The 19,163-nt window shown below is 37.6% G+C and overlaps 2 protein-coding genes across 4 annotated transcripts in view; one reads left to right on the top strand and one right to left on the bottom strand.

Moving 5' to 3' along the window:
• Positions 1 to 19,163, bottom strand: part of FucTB (alpha-(1,3)-fucosyltransferase 10) — a 435,464-nt gene that overhangs the window by 187,553 nt on the left and 228,748 nt on the right. The window lies entirely within an intron of this gene.
• fz4 (frizzled 4) overlaps positions 11,276 to 19,163 on the top strand; it is a 135,951-nt gene continuing 128,063 nt past the window's right edge. Inside the window, exons 1-2 of one of the 3 annotated variants that reach the window (XM_065234733.1) lie at positions 11,276 to 11,461; positions 12,409 to 13,966. In XM_065234733.1, the coding sequence (XP_065090805.1) occupies positions 13,029 to 13,966 (938 nt within the window). In that variant the 5' untranslated portion in view covers positions 11,276 to 11,461; positions 12,409 to 13,028. Of the gene's footprint in view, positions 11,612 to 12,405; positions 13,967 to 19,163 lie in introns of all 3 variants that reach the window. The other 2 variants (XM_065234739.1, XM_065234747.1) reach the window with 2 other exon arrangements.

The following is a 19,163-nucleotide window of genomic DNA, read 5'->3' as shown; positions in this document are numbered from 1 at the left end:
TTTATGCTTTATTCTAAAGTAAGTACCTGGGTTATGACGATTATAGAAGCATATGCGTAAGTATGTACCTACGCATATGCGCGGATGAGTTTAATTTATACCTAAGTCTGTACTTAACCTACTGTAGTGTCAATTTGAAGCCATAGTGTATTTTGTGTAGCTTTTATTTAAACTACTACAGTGTAATTCAAATTTACGGTTGAGACCAAGTGTGAGCATGGATAATAGAACCATTATTAATCTATTAGACGCAAATATAAGCCATAGTGACAATGTTCACAGAGCCATTGAATTCATTTGTGAAAATTATAACATCTCGGTGGAAAAACGTAAACGTCTCGATGAAAAGATCCATAAAATCGTTACTAAATACATCAACAAATGGCATGAAGCTAATCGCACGAAAGAGCGATTTGAGTCGTATTTTCGGAATTGGCTTGATGGAGAATTTGGCATCGAGGAATTCATCGAACCTTTCTTGGATTTGAGTGAAAGAGGAAAACGTCGTGTCATCGATAAAGAAGCAGTTGATCCAAAATTCGATACCATCGAGAAAGCTTTGTTATTTGCAAGACGGACCGCTTATAATCGAAAGGATTTTAATTTAGTTAAAGTTATTGGGCATATTTTAAAAAATTAAAAAAGCTCTAAAACCATGCTGGCTCAACTAACTGATCAACGAGGAATGATGTCACCAGAAGATGTCACTTATCGAGGCTGGATTGAGTAGATTTCAATACGAAGTAATACATAGTGAATCACCTTCAAGATTTCCACCTTACTATGTGATCGGAGCAGTGAAAAAATATGCGCCCCTCCTAGTGAATTCATCGAAGAAAGTGCATTGAAAATAAGAGTGAAACTCCAGGGGCTGATGGAAAATACAGTGAAACGAATCGTCCAAATAATTGATGCAGAGCTCAACGAGTATATGGATAGCAACGATCTAGTTTCTACGGAACTGGTTCTTCTATGTAGCTGGGGTATGGACGGATCAACTGGATATTCGCAATATCATCAAGTGCTACCAGAAGGATGTCAGGACGATTCAGATGTATTTTCGTCCACTTTAACACCAATTCAGTTGTTCATGTACAATGATCGAAAGGAAATTATGTGGTTTAATCCCATGCCTCAAAGTATTCGATTTTGTAGCCCATTCATCCTTGAATTCATTAAAGAGAGTAAAGAAGTTATTCTGGCTACAAAACAGGATGTAGAAAAAGAAATGAGTGAACTAACGCCAGTGAAAATTGAACTCTCAAACGACAAGTTTATACTTGTTGATTTTGATTTTGTCCTCAGTATGATAGACGGAAAAGTCTTAACTTATATCACTGGAAATTCGTCGATGCAGAATTGTTTAATATGTGGGGCAACACCAAATGTAATGAATGATGCAGAGAAATTCGAGGAAGGATTTATATCAAACGAAGAAGCCTTGCATTACGGCATATCTCCACTTCATGCTTGGATAAGATTTTTCGAATGCCTTTTGCATATTGCATACAGAATGGATATCAAAAAATGGAAGGTAACGAAACCGTTCAATGAACTATATGAACAAAGAAAAAAATATGTGACGACACAGCTTTACGAAAAATTTGGAGTAAGAGTAGATCTACCACGATCGGGTGGAGCAGGTACCAGTACTACAGGAAACGTTTGTCGAAGAGCATTTGGAAATCTCAAGCTTTTAAGCTCCGTGCTGAACATTGATGAAGAGTTAATTTTCAGATTCCGGAATATATTAATTGCTATTAACTGTCAAGAGCCAATAAACCCGGAAAAATTTGATGCATATTGTAAGGAAACATATAGGCTCTATCTTAAATTGTATGATTGGTACAAAATTCCTGCAGCCGTGCATGAAGTTCTCGCTCATGCCGGAGAAATAATTATACATTCACCAGCACCACTTGGTTCATTAGCGGAAGAGGCAGCAGAAAGTCAACATAAACAATTGAAAAAATATCGAACCCATCATGCAAGAAAACGATCAAGAGTAGCAAATTTACATGATGTCTTTATTCGTGCCATTAATGAATCGGACCCACTGATCAGTTCCATTTGGATGGCAAAAAGACGACAGAAAAAAGTATCCCTGGATTATCCCGACATCGTGAAAAGTTTCATGATATTTGAAAATTCTGTAAGTGATTCAGTAGTCGATACTAATGCCTTGGAGGAACTTATGAAAGCAGTCGAGGAAATTGAAGAAGAATTTGTTCATGATGATATTGTAACAGAGGAATAAAAAAAATTCGTTGAAACATATTTGATTTTGATTATTGTATCATGGCTTTTTGTATTTTTTTACAGAAGATTTGTTGAAAAAAATAAACATATTTCCAAAAAAAAGGTTTTTTTTTTATTTTTTACGGTGTTCCCCCGAATAAAACTATGGTAGGTTGTCTTTGTTCAATAGATTTTATTCTCTGAAAACAAGCTTGAAACTGTAACCGTTATAAAATCGTAAAAATTAAATTTTAATTAATCAAAAGTTAGGCCCTTTTCAAAAGTTGGTCGTGAAAATGTTGAAAAGTGATAACGCACACCTTATATTGATGAAACAAAGCAAGAATAATAGTAGAAATTGTTACAAAAATTATAGAAATATTTTTGACCGCCTGGTTGTATGAAAATGTCCCATAGTGCATCTGTTCAGCGTACTGCCCATCACAGTATACTCAATAGATGGCGGTAGTGTTTTAGCTACGATGCTTTACAGTGAGAAATAGTCAATGTGTTTTCTCTGTTTGTCTGTGCTTTAAGATACACTTGTGTTATTACTATACAATTTGATTTAATGATACAACTTTGAGTGTTGATCCTGACCCTTTATCTTTCGAACGAATCTGTTTAAGGGGCGTAAGCCTTGGCGTTGGTCCTGATAGTTGACTTATTTTTGACAGTTGGATTTTTTGACAACCATTTCGAGTGACTCCACACCCCTCAGATTATAACCAGTATGGGGGAAAATAAAACCATAGAGGTAGCTCTAAGACCAGAAGGTCCCGAAGAAACGAGCTCAACTTTTTGGCTCAGCTCTGGTACTATCTTCGGTCCCAAGCTAATCGATGCACCCCTCGAAACATAGGAAAATCCACGAACCCCTCATTTTATCTGTCAAACTTTCATAGCCAATCAAAACAAACATAGTGTAGTTCTAGAATTTATTCTAGAATGGGGTACGTTAATCGATTTGCTTGGGACCAATAGGCTAGTCAAGTAGTGAGCCAATTTAAAATCGTTAGTTTCGTATTGATTGTTGATAAAACCCTCTAGTAAAAACGTAGAGTAAAAGTATGAACCTGAGTGGAGTGGAGTCTCTCGAAAATAATTGTAAAAAAATTGATTTATAGCGACTGTAACATGGACACGACGCATGGTAATCTAGCCGCATAGACGTATTGAGCAAAACCCCAAAACTTTATAACTTCAAAAAAATTTAATTCAAAAACGAAAAAAAAAAAACACATTGCTGATCTTTTATATGTTGTGTAAAAAAGCCTAAATTTTCATGGAAAAATATAAAAACATATTGCTTCCTTTGTCTACAAACAATGAAAGCCATAAAAATCAAATACAATCTGTCAATCTAAAGTTATAAATATTTGAAAAATCGAATCATATAAAAATTAAAAAAAATTAGAAAATCTAGACCATGTTGAGTTTTTAGAACCATTGTTGGCTTTTCAAAATTATTATGCGTCGTTTTAGTGATATGAACGCCATTTTGGCGTTTTTATAGTAAATTAGGCCGTTTTAGAATTTTAAAGCCGTTTTAATAATTATAATTAACAATTAATAGTAAAAACCAACCAACGGTAACAATGAAAATCATAATCAGGTAACAATTGTTAACAATAATCACTGATAAAATTGGAAGATCGGCAAAGGAAATCAATGAAACCTACGGCCGTCTTATTATACTTTGCTGAGAATTGTTAAAATATCTGTCAAAATGAAAACGGCCTCATTTCATTTTTCCACGAAATTTGCGAGGGGCTTCCAACAACATTGATTACTTGTCACTACCGTCAAAATTACTCTGATTACTCACATTTTCGTAGCTAGAAAATTTATCTGGAGTTAACTCGCGAAGATGTTATTCAATCAAATTGCGTCAAGGCAACTTTTTGTTGGGTGTGACCAATAATATGACATTGAGCCATAATATAATTTTAATGGTGAAACAATAAATTTGATTATATTTATTTCATAACAACGATTGGGACCTCGATTGGGGGAGCCTTAAAGGCTTACTGACTTTGAACAAGCAATTATCGTTTGTTCATTCTTTTTGTAATGAAATTACATAGCGTCCGTATGTCATAAAAGTAAGCATCTCAAACTTAAGAAAATTCTTAGAGTTAGGTAATTACATGAATTTTGTTATTACGTTTTTATTTAGATTTTGAATATTTCATTATCAGTTAAATCTCAGACATAAGAACCAAAATTAAATTTTAAGAGTTTGAATTTTATAATTTTATAAAGTTCTGGCTTTGAAACATGGTAAAGAACACACAACTTGAATTTCATACATTTAGGACCTAGGAAAATGTTCAAGATATATGTCGATGCACAATTCTTAACATTCTGTATATTAAAATAAAAAATAGTTTTGAGATTCCCATATGATTTCATGATTTTGTACCAAAAAAGAAATTACACTAAAGTCTTTGTTTACACGGTTTTTTTTTTACGCGGTTTTTTTTACACGGTTTTTTTCCACGGTTTTCCACGATTTACACGGTATGTTTTTAACGATTTCTCGACAACGATACAACCTATCGACTTGATTCCAATCACATTATCCGTTTCAAGCTATAGGTAATCGAATGGCATACTTAAAAAAAAAATCACAATTTTTGGTGTAAATACAGAATTTTTAAAAATATGTCTATATGGACCATATCATGCTTTAATTACAAATGGCATCAAAATCCGATTTTTTAAAAACATTTAAGCATGCGAAAAATCAAAATCTCGTAGGTTTTTTTTACACGGTTTTTTTTACACGGTTTTTTTTTACACGGTACGTATCCCCCGTGCAAAAAAAGACCTGAGTGTATATTTCTGATACAGGTTGTAAATGGTAATAAAAGCCAACGAAATTAGATCAATAGTCATAATTCTTAAATTAAAATAAAATTGAGATCTTCCCTAGGCAGTCATTTCATAAAAATTCTAATACATGAATATTGAAAACAAATAAAATAAGATTTTCTATAATTATAATATGTTTAACCTAATCAAAAGTTTCATAAAAACTCCACAAAATATGTATGCCTGAATTTTTGTCGATGCAAAAAATTTGAAAAATCTATACATTTGACAAAAATTATGAAAAATAAGGTTATAATTTCATTTTATCAGGTTTTTAAGATACCAGACTTCGAATTTCATCAGATTCAATTAGAATACTTCATGAACAATTTACAGTCTTGAAAGAATATTTGAATGTTTAAAAGTTGGAGATCCTTAGAACTTGATCAACCTGAAGTCTTTGAAAAATGTCCAGAGAACTTTACTAATATCTTCGTCTATATGGAGATCTTTTGAATATTTCCTGCTGTCTAGGAAAGATGGTTTCGAAGAATATCCTGTAACTTATACAACGTTTCCTGAACATCTACAAGACTCCCTTAAGTTATAAAAAATTTCCTCAACTTCTACGAAGTTCCCTGAATTTATTCCAAATTCCATTTTCTTTACATCTCTCGTAATTCTACAAAGATCTTTGAACATATTTGCACTTCTGGAAAGACACCTATCATCGTCAAATATGTTTGAACACCTGGAAAGCTCCTTGAAATTTAAAGAAGTTTCCATAACCTCCAAGAAGTTCATGAAGCTTTTTTGAAGTAAGATATCTGAGAAACTGCAACGAAGTTCCTTAAAGTGAAGCGAGGGTTCCTGAAGTTCTTAGAAGTTTATTGAACTATTTCTAGATGTTCTACAAAATTCCCTGAACTTTTTCAAAATTCCTTCTACGATATTCTGCACTTCTACGTTTCTCGTGAAGTTCTACGAACGAAATTTCTTGAATTTGTACGTAATTTCCGCAACTATTCCAAGTCAATGAGGCTTAAAATTATATAGAGATTCCCGAAAGGACTTTAAAAAAATCGTTATTTGAGGTAACATCGAACTTGACAAGTTTGACAAAATACTGCCGGGTCAAAAAAACACCAAACATTCTGGGGGGTGCCTGGATAATTCTGGAGGGGCCTGGTCCCCTTGGCACCCTCATTAGCTACGCCAATGAGTGATTACAAAGATTACCCAACAAACGGTTGCCTATTGAAGAAACGACTTCTTGACGATTTTATTCCACTTCATGCTAAATAATACTTGTACTATTTATAATAATAATTTCTGTTCAGGATTTATTCACACAAATCTGGAGAATTTATTCAACCACAACATCGAAATATTTAGTGTTGAATAAAGGTATGTCGAGAAGCTTTAATTCGACTTACAAGAGTTGTAACCGAGCTTATTCGATCAAATTTTTGATTATTCAGCGTTTTATTAGACATCATCATCATAACTTCCTTAAACAGCGATGGTATAAAGGTGTATTTAGACGCTTGATTCTCATGTGAAATTAATGTTTAATAAGGCACTATTATACATTTATATTAAACGATTATTCAACTACGGGATAATTAATCCGAAAATAAGAACGGCACAGAAGAGCAGGGGGTTGTGTTCTCTCGTTAGTGATTGTTGTGTCATTTATTTTTGTCGAAGCACGCACCCCCACCTCAGATCTAGATTATTACATACATACATACACACACATGTCGGATATATGGGATTCGAACCATGACCTTCCGATCACCAGCCGCTTGCCTTGCCATCTGAGCTATCCTAGATTACATCATATGGGCAGCTAAATAAGCAATAAAAGCTTGAATCTGAAAACCTATCAGCACTTCCAGCCGTAATTCTACACGGTAAGAAAAAAGTACCCAACGGCCAGTTCACTTTTACCTACTTTTGACTAGTTTGTCTCCTTTTCTCCTTCTAATGTTGTCAAAAACGGAGGAGCAAAATCACCCAACAGGGGTAGTAAAGTGTGGGAACCCAACGTTGAGTATAATCATATTTACCTACTGTTGGGTACAACTAACTTACTTTTGGTTAAAAGGCTAGTGGAAAATTCCATACGAACTGCACACAAGTAAATGAAAATTACTTTGATCCGCTTTACCTACTTTTGGGTTCCTGCACTATAGTGCCGAGATGAGTGAAAAGAACTTAATTTTGGGTACTTTTTTTTCTAACCGTGTAGCTAATTCAAGGAGATGTGAGAATGATTAATTCATTCATAGTTGTTTAACATTAGACCAACGTTACCTCTCCATCTCTCTAATTTCGATGGAAAGGATGCTATTCTTTTCGATAGATCTATGAATTGGTTGTCGTGAGTGATACGATTTATGATTACGATTTAAATTAATTAGGCGTAGAAAATAAATAAAAACAGGGTTCAGGCTGGGATTGAACCCGCGACCTTCTACTTGGAAAGCGGAAACGGTAACCACTATGCTACCATTTTCGTTTTGTTGTTAGCCTGAAGCAGTGTTGTGCAATAATGAATGAATACGCCGTTTGTAAAGCATTTATTTACAAAGCATGCAATTAAAACATGGACGCATAGTGGTATAAGAGCTATTATGCTGACTGTATTCACCTTTATTCAGCATTACAATGGAATCTAGTAATGGAGCTAGAAAACAATCATTAGACGTAAAAAGCATGTTATTAAATCAATTGAAACAGTCGGATTAAAGCGTTGTGCAAATTACACTTATTCAGTATGTTATTAGATCAAACTTCTGGTGTTGAATCAGGAAGACAGTCATCGTTTGTATAGATTTTAATAAGTATATTAATCAAATCAGAGCAATGAGCGGAATAAAGGCGCATCATCGATCTCAATGAGGTTTTCTGAGCACATAATTTGACAACCTGTTTTATTCAGCATTGTACACTGTTATAAAGCATTTATTCAATCTATATGCTTATTTGTGACTCTGAATTGTTTTTTGGGCAGTGTTGTGGAATAATGAATCTAATACGTCGTCTATAAAGCATTTACAAAGCATTGAACTAAAACATAGACGCATAGTGGTATAAGAGCGACAATGTATGTGCAAATTACACTTATTCAGTTTGTTATTAGATCAAACTTCTGGTTCTGAATCAGGAAGACAGTCAACGTTTATAAAGCTTTTAATAAGTAAATTAATCATATCAGAGCAAACGGCGGAATAAAGGCGCTATCAATCTCAATGAGCTTTTTTCAGCACATAATTCGACATCCTGTTTTATTCAGCATTGTACACTGTTATACAGCATTTCTTCAATGTGTATGCTTATTTGTGACTGTGAATTGTTTGTTGGGATATTAAGTGCTCCGAGACTGAAAAGTTCGTTGCTCGACGAAAAGTACGTTTGATTAAGCTATATTTTGTGTCTGTTATGACTCAAATTTATGTCAAAATTGACGCTCGTATATGTCACTCTCAGAGCACCTAAATTCACATGAATTTGTCTAAGTGTGTAGATGATGGTTAAAACACGTCCTATTGTAGAACACGTTCTATCGATGGATGAATTAATATCGGCTGATCGGATGAATTTCAAAATTGTAGAGAAATTAATGGAGGAAAAGTAATGTTAGCCAAAGCAGCACGTTCCGTGAAGTAAACGAACCCGTATTTTCCTCAAGTTCATGCGATATGCCGTATCATCGTACATGAACCATAAGTTGTCAGTTGAAGATTTTTGTATCATATAAAATTCACAATTTTGCATCGAGCTACTACCGTGCGATCACACTGCTGAGCGCCGCCTACAAAGTACTCTCCCAAATTCTGCCACCGGCTGTCATTATTTGCATGAGAGTTCGTGGGGTAATACCAGGCGGGGTTCATGGGTGCCCGCGCTACCACGGACCAAATTTTATCGATTCGGCAGGTTCTGCACAAATGCCGTGAATACAACGTTTGAAATTTTTGCTCCACAGTGCTCAATCGGTTCCCAGTCGGGTCCTGATCAACCTCTCAAAATTTAAACTCATTTGGTAAATAACTGACTTGGCACAAGCCAGTTGAAGTTTAAAAAAACACCAATTGTGGAAAGTTCAGACATGCGTCTATACCCGAAAAAAAAAATAACAACAAAAATACATTAAAAACAATGTAACAATAAGACGAAAATTATTGTCTTAACAATGATTTATATTGTTACGTCTACAATAAATTTACCTTGATTTATGTTGTACAAAACAGTAAATTTCATGGTAAATGGAAAATTTACAATAAAAAAGGGGGGTTGTTAAGTATCTTAACAATGAAATTTTCGTGATTTCCCCATATAATTTTTTTTCAATAACATAATATATTATTGTTATTTTACTGTTGGTTGGCGAATTTATTGATTAAAAAAATAACAGTGTACTTTAGAGTGTATGTGTTGGCTTGACAGATCTACTTTATCGACTTTAAAAATAAATCGAAAAAATAAAACATTGCCCCGGGAAGGGAAGGGGGTGGTATGTCTGTTACGGGTGGTCCTTTTTTTTACTGGTTATGGATCGAGATTCGATCCGGAACTTGTGAGAAATACAGGCCAACTCCCCTGCGCTCGATCTCTCTAGGTCACGTCTCCTTGGTGGTTGAGCGTCGTTGATAAGTTAATGCATTCAACTGGAGAGAATCGCCCATGAAATATGCTTCCACCTGAGAGTTCCTTTCTGACATCTTCAAGTGGTGGAATTTTTTATTATTATTGTATGATTATTGACTGCACGGAAAAGGTCTCCATTAAGCTTTAGAGAGGGTCTAGGATAAGATATGAACGGACGCGGACTGCCTGATTTTGAGTCAAACGAACTGTCAAAGCCAGAGCCATACGAGCAGCGCCTATCTTAATTACATTGGCAGTGTTGCTGACCCTCTCATAGTCTGCATGCTTCAATCAGATTTATTTTTATTGTTCGTGAAATGAAAATACACCAATATTTAATGTAACAACAATTTTTATTGTAATAGAGTTGTTCATTATTGTTCATGATCGAATCATGTTAACAATAAAATAAATGAAAAATACGATAAAAATCATTCTAACAACATTTTATTATGTACATTCATTGTACATCTAGGTAGCAGTTTTGCCGTTTTCGGAAGAGTACAACATTATAACAATCATTTTTATTGTCGACAATAAATATTAATGTTAGAGCATTGTTTCCACTGAAGATTTTACTGTAATTTTTTTTTTCGGGTACCCAGAGACTAGAGACAGCATTTCTGCCTTTTCTACAAAACGGAGACACCTATTCTCTAAAAACAATATTGGAACGTAGTAGCTGGAGAAATAAACGAAATAAATTATAAGCACAAATTGAATCAGTAAATACAATACATTTTCTTCTTTGACGCCAAAAATACAATCGAAAGTTAAATAAAACCCTTTACGTCAAAGATGGATTTCGTCACGTGTAAAATTAGGTATTTCTAAGTGTGTCCTTAAGCGGTGAACAACCTTAAATTTGGTGGAGCCCGTTAAATTTGAACAAATAATTTCATGGATATGGCTTCACTTTTCATAAAGGCTTATGATAAAAAGATCTGTTGTTATACCTTGTTTTGTATAGCTAATAGGAGCACCATTTTTATCACGCAATACTTTCCCAAAGTTACGTTCATTCAAGCCTTGGAACACCCACCCTGGGCCATCGAGCAGAAGTAGTGTGAGTGGCAGCTCAAAAGTGTCAGCCATCATAAGCCTGCTTGAGCATCTTGCGCCACAAATCACGAACACATGGCCAGTGGCGCGTTCCGATAGACGCTTAAGCCAAAGACGACGCAAAAGAGACCCTGCTGTTCTGTTTCTCCAGTTTTGTTGTATAGAAATACAGGCAGCACGAGCAGCGGCTCCTCGGCCTACCTCGTTATCCGGATGGAAATAAGGAGAGAGCGAAGGAAAACCCCATGCACAAGAGAGAACCAAAACAACTCGTTAACTTGTTGTTGTTGTTGGGTGGTTGTTGGTTTGGGAGTTGGTTATTGGGAGAGCGAGCGGGTGGAATCTTATGCGCGCCGTTGTTTGGCTGTCTGTTCGTCGGATGGGATATCTGCTTAGTTCCTCGTGAGAGTTGGTCGTCGCAGGTAGACGTATTTTTTAAGCGAGTCGGTACGGTCACGCGGCTGGTTTATCAGTGAACACAGGAGACCGCTTTCCGCGTCGTCGTCGTCATTGTCAGGGAACGGAGATTTCCAGTTACAAACAGATCAGTGACTGTGCGCTTAATATTGTGTATACGCGCGAAAAAAACATTCGGATTTTGGCGAGTTTTATCTAAATTATGATAATTTTTTTCGTGGTTCTGTTGAGTGTACGAGCGTGCAGTTTTAATTAATTTATTCTGTGAAAGGTAAACTTGTGCTGCTGTTGATTTGCTGTTCATTTTTATCAGTATAAATGCGACTTTGAAAAAGGTAGACAGTGCCCTCATTGTCGATGTGTCGCTTTAAAGCAATTATGATAGCGAGGTGACAATCATCGCGTAAACAGCTGACTTATAGTACGTCTGGAAGTGAATGAAATTGTTTACATTTTGGTCGGGAGCGTAATAGGATCATTCTGTGAAGGATAGTCTTACCTAGGAGTGTGTGTTGGCCTACAGCCTTCTAAGTGTAAGGTGTGCGACTAATAATGTATTCATAACACATTCGAATCGTGAGCATATGTCGGACGCTAGTCGCGATTGACTTGTCGGTCATAATTCGATGTCATAAATCGCTAATTTACATTCGTGCTCACTCGGATAGGAATGCCAAGCACGACCGCGGTCAATGTGTGAGGTTCGGTGCGATGGTTGCATAAACATTTGACGGAAAATTAGCATAAAAACTGGGATGGATAAATAAATTTTCGGAACAGTTTGGCGTTCACGTCATGATCGATCAAGATGCTCGCAGCTTCCTCCCGTTCGTTGAGTCGAATGTGTATGCGATCGTCAATAACCGTACATCTGTTTACGCATCGACCGAGCTGGGTGAATGTTTGCTGGCTCTAAATCCAGTGAAATAGAACGCAAAATTTACCGTGATTTATTTATAAAAGTGAACCACGATGAAATGTTGCGATACTTGCGTGTGCCAGGAAAAATAAGCATTAGCTGCACGAGTCGCTCAACAGGTGCCCTCCCCCCGACTCGAATGTAAACAACCAATGTGTAACTGTGGTGCTTTCACATTGAGACTTATTTTTGCGCGGAAATCTCTGGGAATCAGAACAAGTGTACTTGGAATGAGATTCAGCGAGGTATACCACTACTTGGTCTAAGGCAGACGTCAAAAAATGTTGTTTTTCCAGCAGCAAACACTGAAGGACCGAAGAAGGTGAATTACAACAAATAATCGCATAACAAGAGAAGAATATCAACCGAAAAGAAACGAGAAGATTATTAAAGAAGAAAAGAAGGTTGTTTCAAAGTGCAGAGAAGAAAAGTTTCACGTTTCGAGAAGAGAGCAGCCGAGTGCACTGTTATAGCGGAGGCTGAATGGTATTATTTTTATGAGATGAACGTTGTTGTTGTGTTCTCTCGTTCGTCGGAATAGTCATCATCATCATCAACATATTGGTGAAGACGAGAGACGACTCCCCGTGCACGCGGTGGAATGTGTTGTGTAGCCTTAGCGGGATCACCGGTGCCTGTGGGTTTCTCTTCGCTTCTGGCCGTGTCCGATATATGTGATGGTAGAAGAAGATGATCTAACGAAAAAGGTCTACAGGAAAGAGTGAAAAACATTACGAGCATAATCCTAACTGTGACAGCCGCTCGTTCCAAGTAAAAGAGTGTGAATATAAAAGCTTTTAAACAAGATTAAAATTCAATTGATTGGTGCGGTAATTGTGAAGTACTCTTAGCATCGAGCAACTTTGATTAAGTGGATGGGGAAGATCCACTTGCAAGTTCGATAATCCTTTGGTTTGAAATGCCATTTATGAACCAACTGTGTTGGAACTTCTATCGAAAAATGGCTAAAGGAATCGCGTTTCTAGTTTTCTTGGCTAGTTGTAGTCAAGTACTGTCAACCTCGGACTTTGCAACGCAACGTACATGCGAGCCCATCAGAATTGAACTCTGCCGAGGAATCGGCTATAATGAGACGTCCCTACCGAACCTAGTGGGACATGAACTTCAGTCTGACGCGGACTTCACGCTGCAAACCTTCTCACCTCTAATTCAGTATGGTTGCAGCAAGCAGCTGAAGTTTTTCCTGTGCGCAGCGTACGTCCCTATGTGCACACCAAAAGTTACTATGCCCATAGGACCTTGCCGGGGGCTGTGCCTTACCGTGAAGACCCTATGCCATCCTATTCTACAAGGCTTTGGATTCCCGTGGCCATCAGCATTGGATTGCAACCGCTTTCCCGAGGAAAACAACCATGAACACATGTGCATGCAAGGTCCCGGTGAACCAGCGGACGGTGTAATCATGATCTCCAAAAACGACCGCCCCACGTGCCAAGGATTGATCAAATCCCATCTGTACGTGCGGTTGAACCGTTCCGGCCGATGTGCACCGCTGTGCGAAGCGGATATCATGTTCGAGCAAAATGAGAAACACTTTGCGGAAGTTTGGCTCACATCGTGGAGTGTGGCCGCCCTGTTTACGGCCATTATTGCAACTCTGTGTTTGATCCTCGCTACCAAACGGTGGCATAAGATTCTTATGCCACTGGTCATCAGTCATTGCCTGGTCACAGTCGGATGGGCCGTCCGTTGGTTGGCAGGACGCAATGCAACTGCTTGCGGCTACGATACACAGCTTCCGGGCGTTTCGCTACTGCTAACGGATGGCCTCATGACGGCGCCATGTGCGGCCACGTTCCTGCTACGATACTACTTCGGCATGTCGGCAGCTGTTTGGTAAGTCATAAAATCCAACCATTACTCATTTATTACTTCTATAACGAACCTCAATATATCAACCCCGAGCAGCTTTCTCCAACGAGCACGTTCTTGTTTAACTCGTTGACTCCGTATTCTATGGCTCTCGGGGACACACTTAACTATTTTCGGAAACGCAACGTACGATGTATGTAAGCGATAATTAACTCTTTTTTAATCATACTCCCTCCAAGGTCCAAAGCAGTAGTATTGCATCTCTCAAGTGGCAGCAGCTGAGATTGATCCCGCGCTGATGGGCGAAGGCGGGCGCAACTGACGAAATGCATGTACGTGCACTCACTCGTCATCAATTTTGCTATGGCTTGTTTTTCGACAGCCAGGGCAGTCCCCTGCTTTGGTGGCGAATTGCGTGGATCATTAATAGCGTGCTACTTTTATTGGAATCTTTTGACTTGACTGCACAGGCCTCTCTCTGTCATTCGACGACGTTCGTCGTCATGCCATTTCGCTTCGGTTATTACATATGGCCATTAAAATTTGACGTGCGCATCAGGCAGGCAAATGTAATGAGCGGCGAAATCCGCAACCGATCTCGTTAATTTTAGGAGATTTTCAAATTTTCTAACTCTTTCGTGGCGTAATGCAGTCCATGTCCATGTGAAAAAACGGTACATTTGCTGAATCCGTATGGGTGAAGTTGAGTGGTTCCAAACCGTTGCGTTATTTAAAACTGACTTCTGGGAATTATGGCACAAAAACGGGAAGCAATTTAGCACAATTAATATCAAACTGATTCCGGGTGGTTTGCTGTTTTCCGTGGTCAATTTTGGCGCAATATCACTTCTTGATTGCGGTGAAATAAATTTGTGATAAAATTCATAACAAGGCATTGGTTGTTCGATCACAACTTGTCTTATTGTCGTTAAAATTGAACTGAATTTCATGTTTGAATTTGCGATATTATTGAGATTATTGCTTATCGCATATTAGCTTATTGCGTGCTCTGTACATATAATTGTGTGGCAAGTACAATCATACTCTATGCCCAGGGAAATCGAGAAATTTTCCAACCCGAAAAATTCCTAGATCGGACCGGGAATCGAACCCAGCCACCTCCAGCATGGTCTTGCTTTGTAGCTGCGCCTTTGAGCTAAGCGAGAAGATTAGGCTTGGTTGATTCTCCTATAAAATGTTTGTTTTAACAATCATAGAATTGGTTTTGAAATTTTGATCATCTTTTGTTCTAGGATGGAACCTGACTGTGCAATTTAATGGTTGCAGTGATTATGAACCAAATAATAAAAAAAGTAAAATGAGACACTCAAAAACAAAAAAACTTTTATGTTATAGAGCTAGAAAGCTCAGAACAGAAAACAATTAGATCGTTCTACGAGGACGGTATCTTTATATTGGATATTGAAATGAGTCGTTCAAGTCGGCCGTCGACGACGTTGAATAATGTTTCAACCACCACATTCTTAAACCACCGCCCCAAACAGGGATGCCAGATAACTTTGTGTCATTTCGGAAAATTGATAAGGGAAGCGGGGCAGTTTGGCACCTTATGAAAATCATCACTAAAAATACCAAGTGTAGTGAAAAATTCGACTGATTTTAATCCAAATTGATACTTTCTAGCCCTAGCTTCCATGAGGATTTAAGGAGGATCAACAATGAACAGTTTTAACTGCACCTGTAGACTTCAAGACATACTTCAAGTCTCCGCGTACATCGTACGGGTTAGGCAAAAGATGTGCGTTTGACTTTAAAAACTGTCACATTAATGGTCCTTCGCTCATTTTCAACTTCTATTCAATTTTTATTCTGCCGTACTCTAACGGAACTATCCACCTACCCTCTTCTAAAGATCATTCTCTAGCTAATAAATTATCACACTAAAGCTTCATGTTAGCATTTTCAACCAACTCCTAAAATTATTTAAAAGAATCAATTTCTTTCTGTAGAATAAATTAAATTTCAGAAATACTACCTAATAAAGACTATATTTTTTTTGCAAAGCAGCTGCTTCCAAACATGGTTTCATAAAATTGAAGAATATAAATAGAAAATATTTGAAATATCAGTTGTGCTCATATTGCCCCGAATGATTTTTTTTTGTGTTTATTTGGAAGGCTCATTGTTTCTAGGAGCTAAACGGAGCCTGAAGACTATTTTTTTTATGTGCATTAAGGGGGATTGAGCTCTTCATTTTTTTTCTTCTGCATAGCTTCGTACTCGTATAGATCATTCCATTGCTTCTGCCGTTGCTTACGCCAGGTCAGTCGAGGTTCGGTTTCGATTTCGGTCACAAGGGTATTAAGGATGGATATTCCACGATAGTTTTCGACGACATGCGTTTTCCCTGCTTTGTGTATTGAAACAATCGAAGCAGCCTTCCACACATCAGGGAATGTTTTGTCTGACAAGGATCGGTTAAAAATGCAAGCAACAGGTCTCATTGAAGAGTCAGCGCATTTTCTGAGGAAAGTTGGTGGAAGATTATCAGTGCTGGCTCCTTTGGCTGCGTCGAGATTTTTGAAGGCAGTCATAACGTCATTTTCTGTGACGTTCAAGACTGGAAAGTTCAGATCAAAAGTAGGATCGTTTGACAAGGCTTCATCGTGTTGTGCTATTTCAGAGTAGTAAACGCTTTGGAAAAACTCTGAAAAGAGGTTAGCAGTTTCCTCGCGGTCGATAGAAGTCCGAGATTTGTATTGCATCTCACTCGGAATTCCTCAACTGCTTTTTCGACGTTTGATGACACACTTTAGTTTTTTCTACCGAGCTCGGCTGTGCAAATCTTGGCAAAAATAAGTTTCACTGATATCCCAGCATAAGTGACATTTGATTGCTGAGTCTCGGATAATGTTTAGCTGAATCTCAGCAAACAAATGAAATGGCAAGTTTTTCACTGAGATCCAGCAAAATAAAATGCTGAGCTGCTCGGTTGTGCCCATCTCGGTAAAAAAAATCTAAGTGGTAATAAAAGGTAAGGGAGCCTTAAAAATGGTCCACATAGTTTATGAACAGTCCCTTAGATCTTACGAAAAAAAATGAGTAGAAAATCGTTGCATATAGTGTGCATAATCCGAAATTTTTCAGCATCATCCGGATCATCCGGATGAAATATCATCCAAAACTGAATGATGAGGTCCGGGATGAAATCTCTGCAATTTGAGAACAATCTTCTTTCAGGTTTATCTAGCTATGGAATTAAAGCGATACATGAAGCATAGCAAGAATTTGATCTATGCGTTCACATTTCACTGGATGAATGTAATCTTCTGTCTGAACATTTTAGGAACATGTTCAAAGGCTTTTCCGCTTCGTCGACCCAAGTTGATGAAGCTATCAGAGATACTCCCAGTGATGTGCTTAACTCCAACATATTCACGGTTACTCTTGAATCCGTCTAATCTGCCATTAGGAAGCTGAAATTCTCCAATGCTATTTGTCCTGATGGAATCCCTTCTTGTGTACTGAAGAAATGCTTAACTGAACTCATAATTGCTTTATCAAAGTTGTTCAACTTTTCGCTGCAGCAGGGTGAGTTTCCAACCGGCTGTAAATCTTCGTTCATGTTCCCGATTTTCATGAAAGAAGACAAACGAAAAGCTGAAAATTACCTAGGGATCACATCACTTTGCACCTGCATTAAAGTCTTTGAGATCATCGTTAACGACGCTTTATTCTCTATCAGCAGAAACTACATTTTTAAGGACTAACATGCTTTTCACCCCAAGAGATCGGTCTCAACAAACCTTCCTCCTTTCATTTCCTCGTGCCGACGGAATATGGAAGCAGGATCACAGGTAGACGCTCTGTACACGGATCTAAAAGCTGCTTTTGACCGGGTTGAACACGCCATACTTGATAAGCTTGGCGTGTCGGATGGCTTTATTCGTCGATTTAAATCCCACCTCACCAATGGAATACCTTCGGACTATTTCACAAGCATGTCGGGCGTTCCTCAAGGTAGCAACTTGGGACTGTTGCTATTTTCGATTTTCATAAACGAGATTGGATTGATCCTACCAATTGACTGCTGGTCGTTTTATGCAGACGATGTGAAGATTTCCGTGGTCGGGCGATGCTTCGCTGACTGCTCGATGCTTTGAAGAGTGGTGCTCTAGGAATTTTCTCTCCTTGTGTGTTCATAAATGCTATATTATCACATCCCATTGCAAACCGACAACAATTGCATTTGATTATACGGTCGATAACCAACCTCTGCATCACGACACTGCTATAAAATTTAAACAACATTACTCGGACATAATTGCCAAAGCTAACAGACAACTCGGGTTCATATTTAAGATCTCTGACGAGTTTCGTGATCTTGCCTGCCTAATAGCTCTGTACTGCTCTCTCGTGCGATCTCCGAGTCCGGCAAAAATGTGCCGAGAATCAGCAGCATTGGGAATTTTTTTTTTGTGAATCCCGGATTTTTATATTTTTTCGTTTTTTAACTTTTATTTGTAATTATGATCGATATTTTGAAAAAAAGAAGTAGTATACAATTTGACATCAATGTTTTTTTTTATTCCAGCTGGTTGTTCCACACACTTAGAAATAACTAATTTTACACGTGACGGAATCCATCTTTGACATAAAAGATGAGACGTAAACAAACATGGCATGTAATATTAAGTGCTCCGAGCCTGAAAAGTTCGTTGCTCGACGAAAAGTACGTTTGAATAAGCTTTATTTCACGTCTGTTATGGCTCAAATTTATGTCAAAATTGACGCTCGTATATGTCACTCTCTGAGCACCTAAATTTACATGATTCTTTCTAAGTGTGCACGACAACCTTCTTTTCAGCTTGGCTACCACTTTCACAGTAAAAGAGTGGTCGATTTAATTTTGTCAGTTATTTTACGTATTCTCGGCAAAACAAAACGTTTGAAATATGTCCGTCTTCGTTTTGACAGATATATTTTAAATATTTTCAGCAAAGAAAATGCAAATCCGTAAAGTTCGTTAAATTATTTGGCTGATTTCGGCTGTTTGAGATGATTCCAATTAGCTCAGTGATTACTATTGACGAAGCATGGTAAATTATTGTCTTTACCGATATTTGGCTACAACCAGATCCGAATTTCGCTAAACTATTATCTGTACAAGGAAACTTCGGTAAATTTTCAGTTTACTGAACTGTTACGGCAATATACTGCACCGAGGGCTGATTATGATTTTAAGTGCGTTGTTGGCGTA

This window comes from Ochlerotatus camptorhynchus, unplaced genomic scaffold (genome assembly GCF_037179485.1).
Source record: "Ochlerotatus camptorhynchus isolate MF236.1 unplaced genomic scaffold, CSIRO-AGI_Acam_v1.1 ptg000038l, whole genome shotgun sequence".
In the NCBI taxonomy this organism is placed as follows: domain Eukaryota; kingdom Metazoa; phylum Arthropoda; class Insecta; order Diptera; family Culicidae; genus Ochlerotatus; species Ochlerotatus camptorhynchus.
This window is presented reverse-complemented; position numbering and strand designations above follow the sequence as displayed.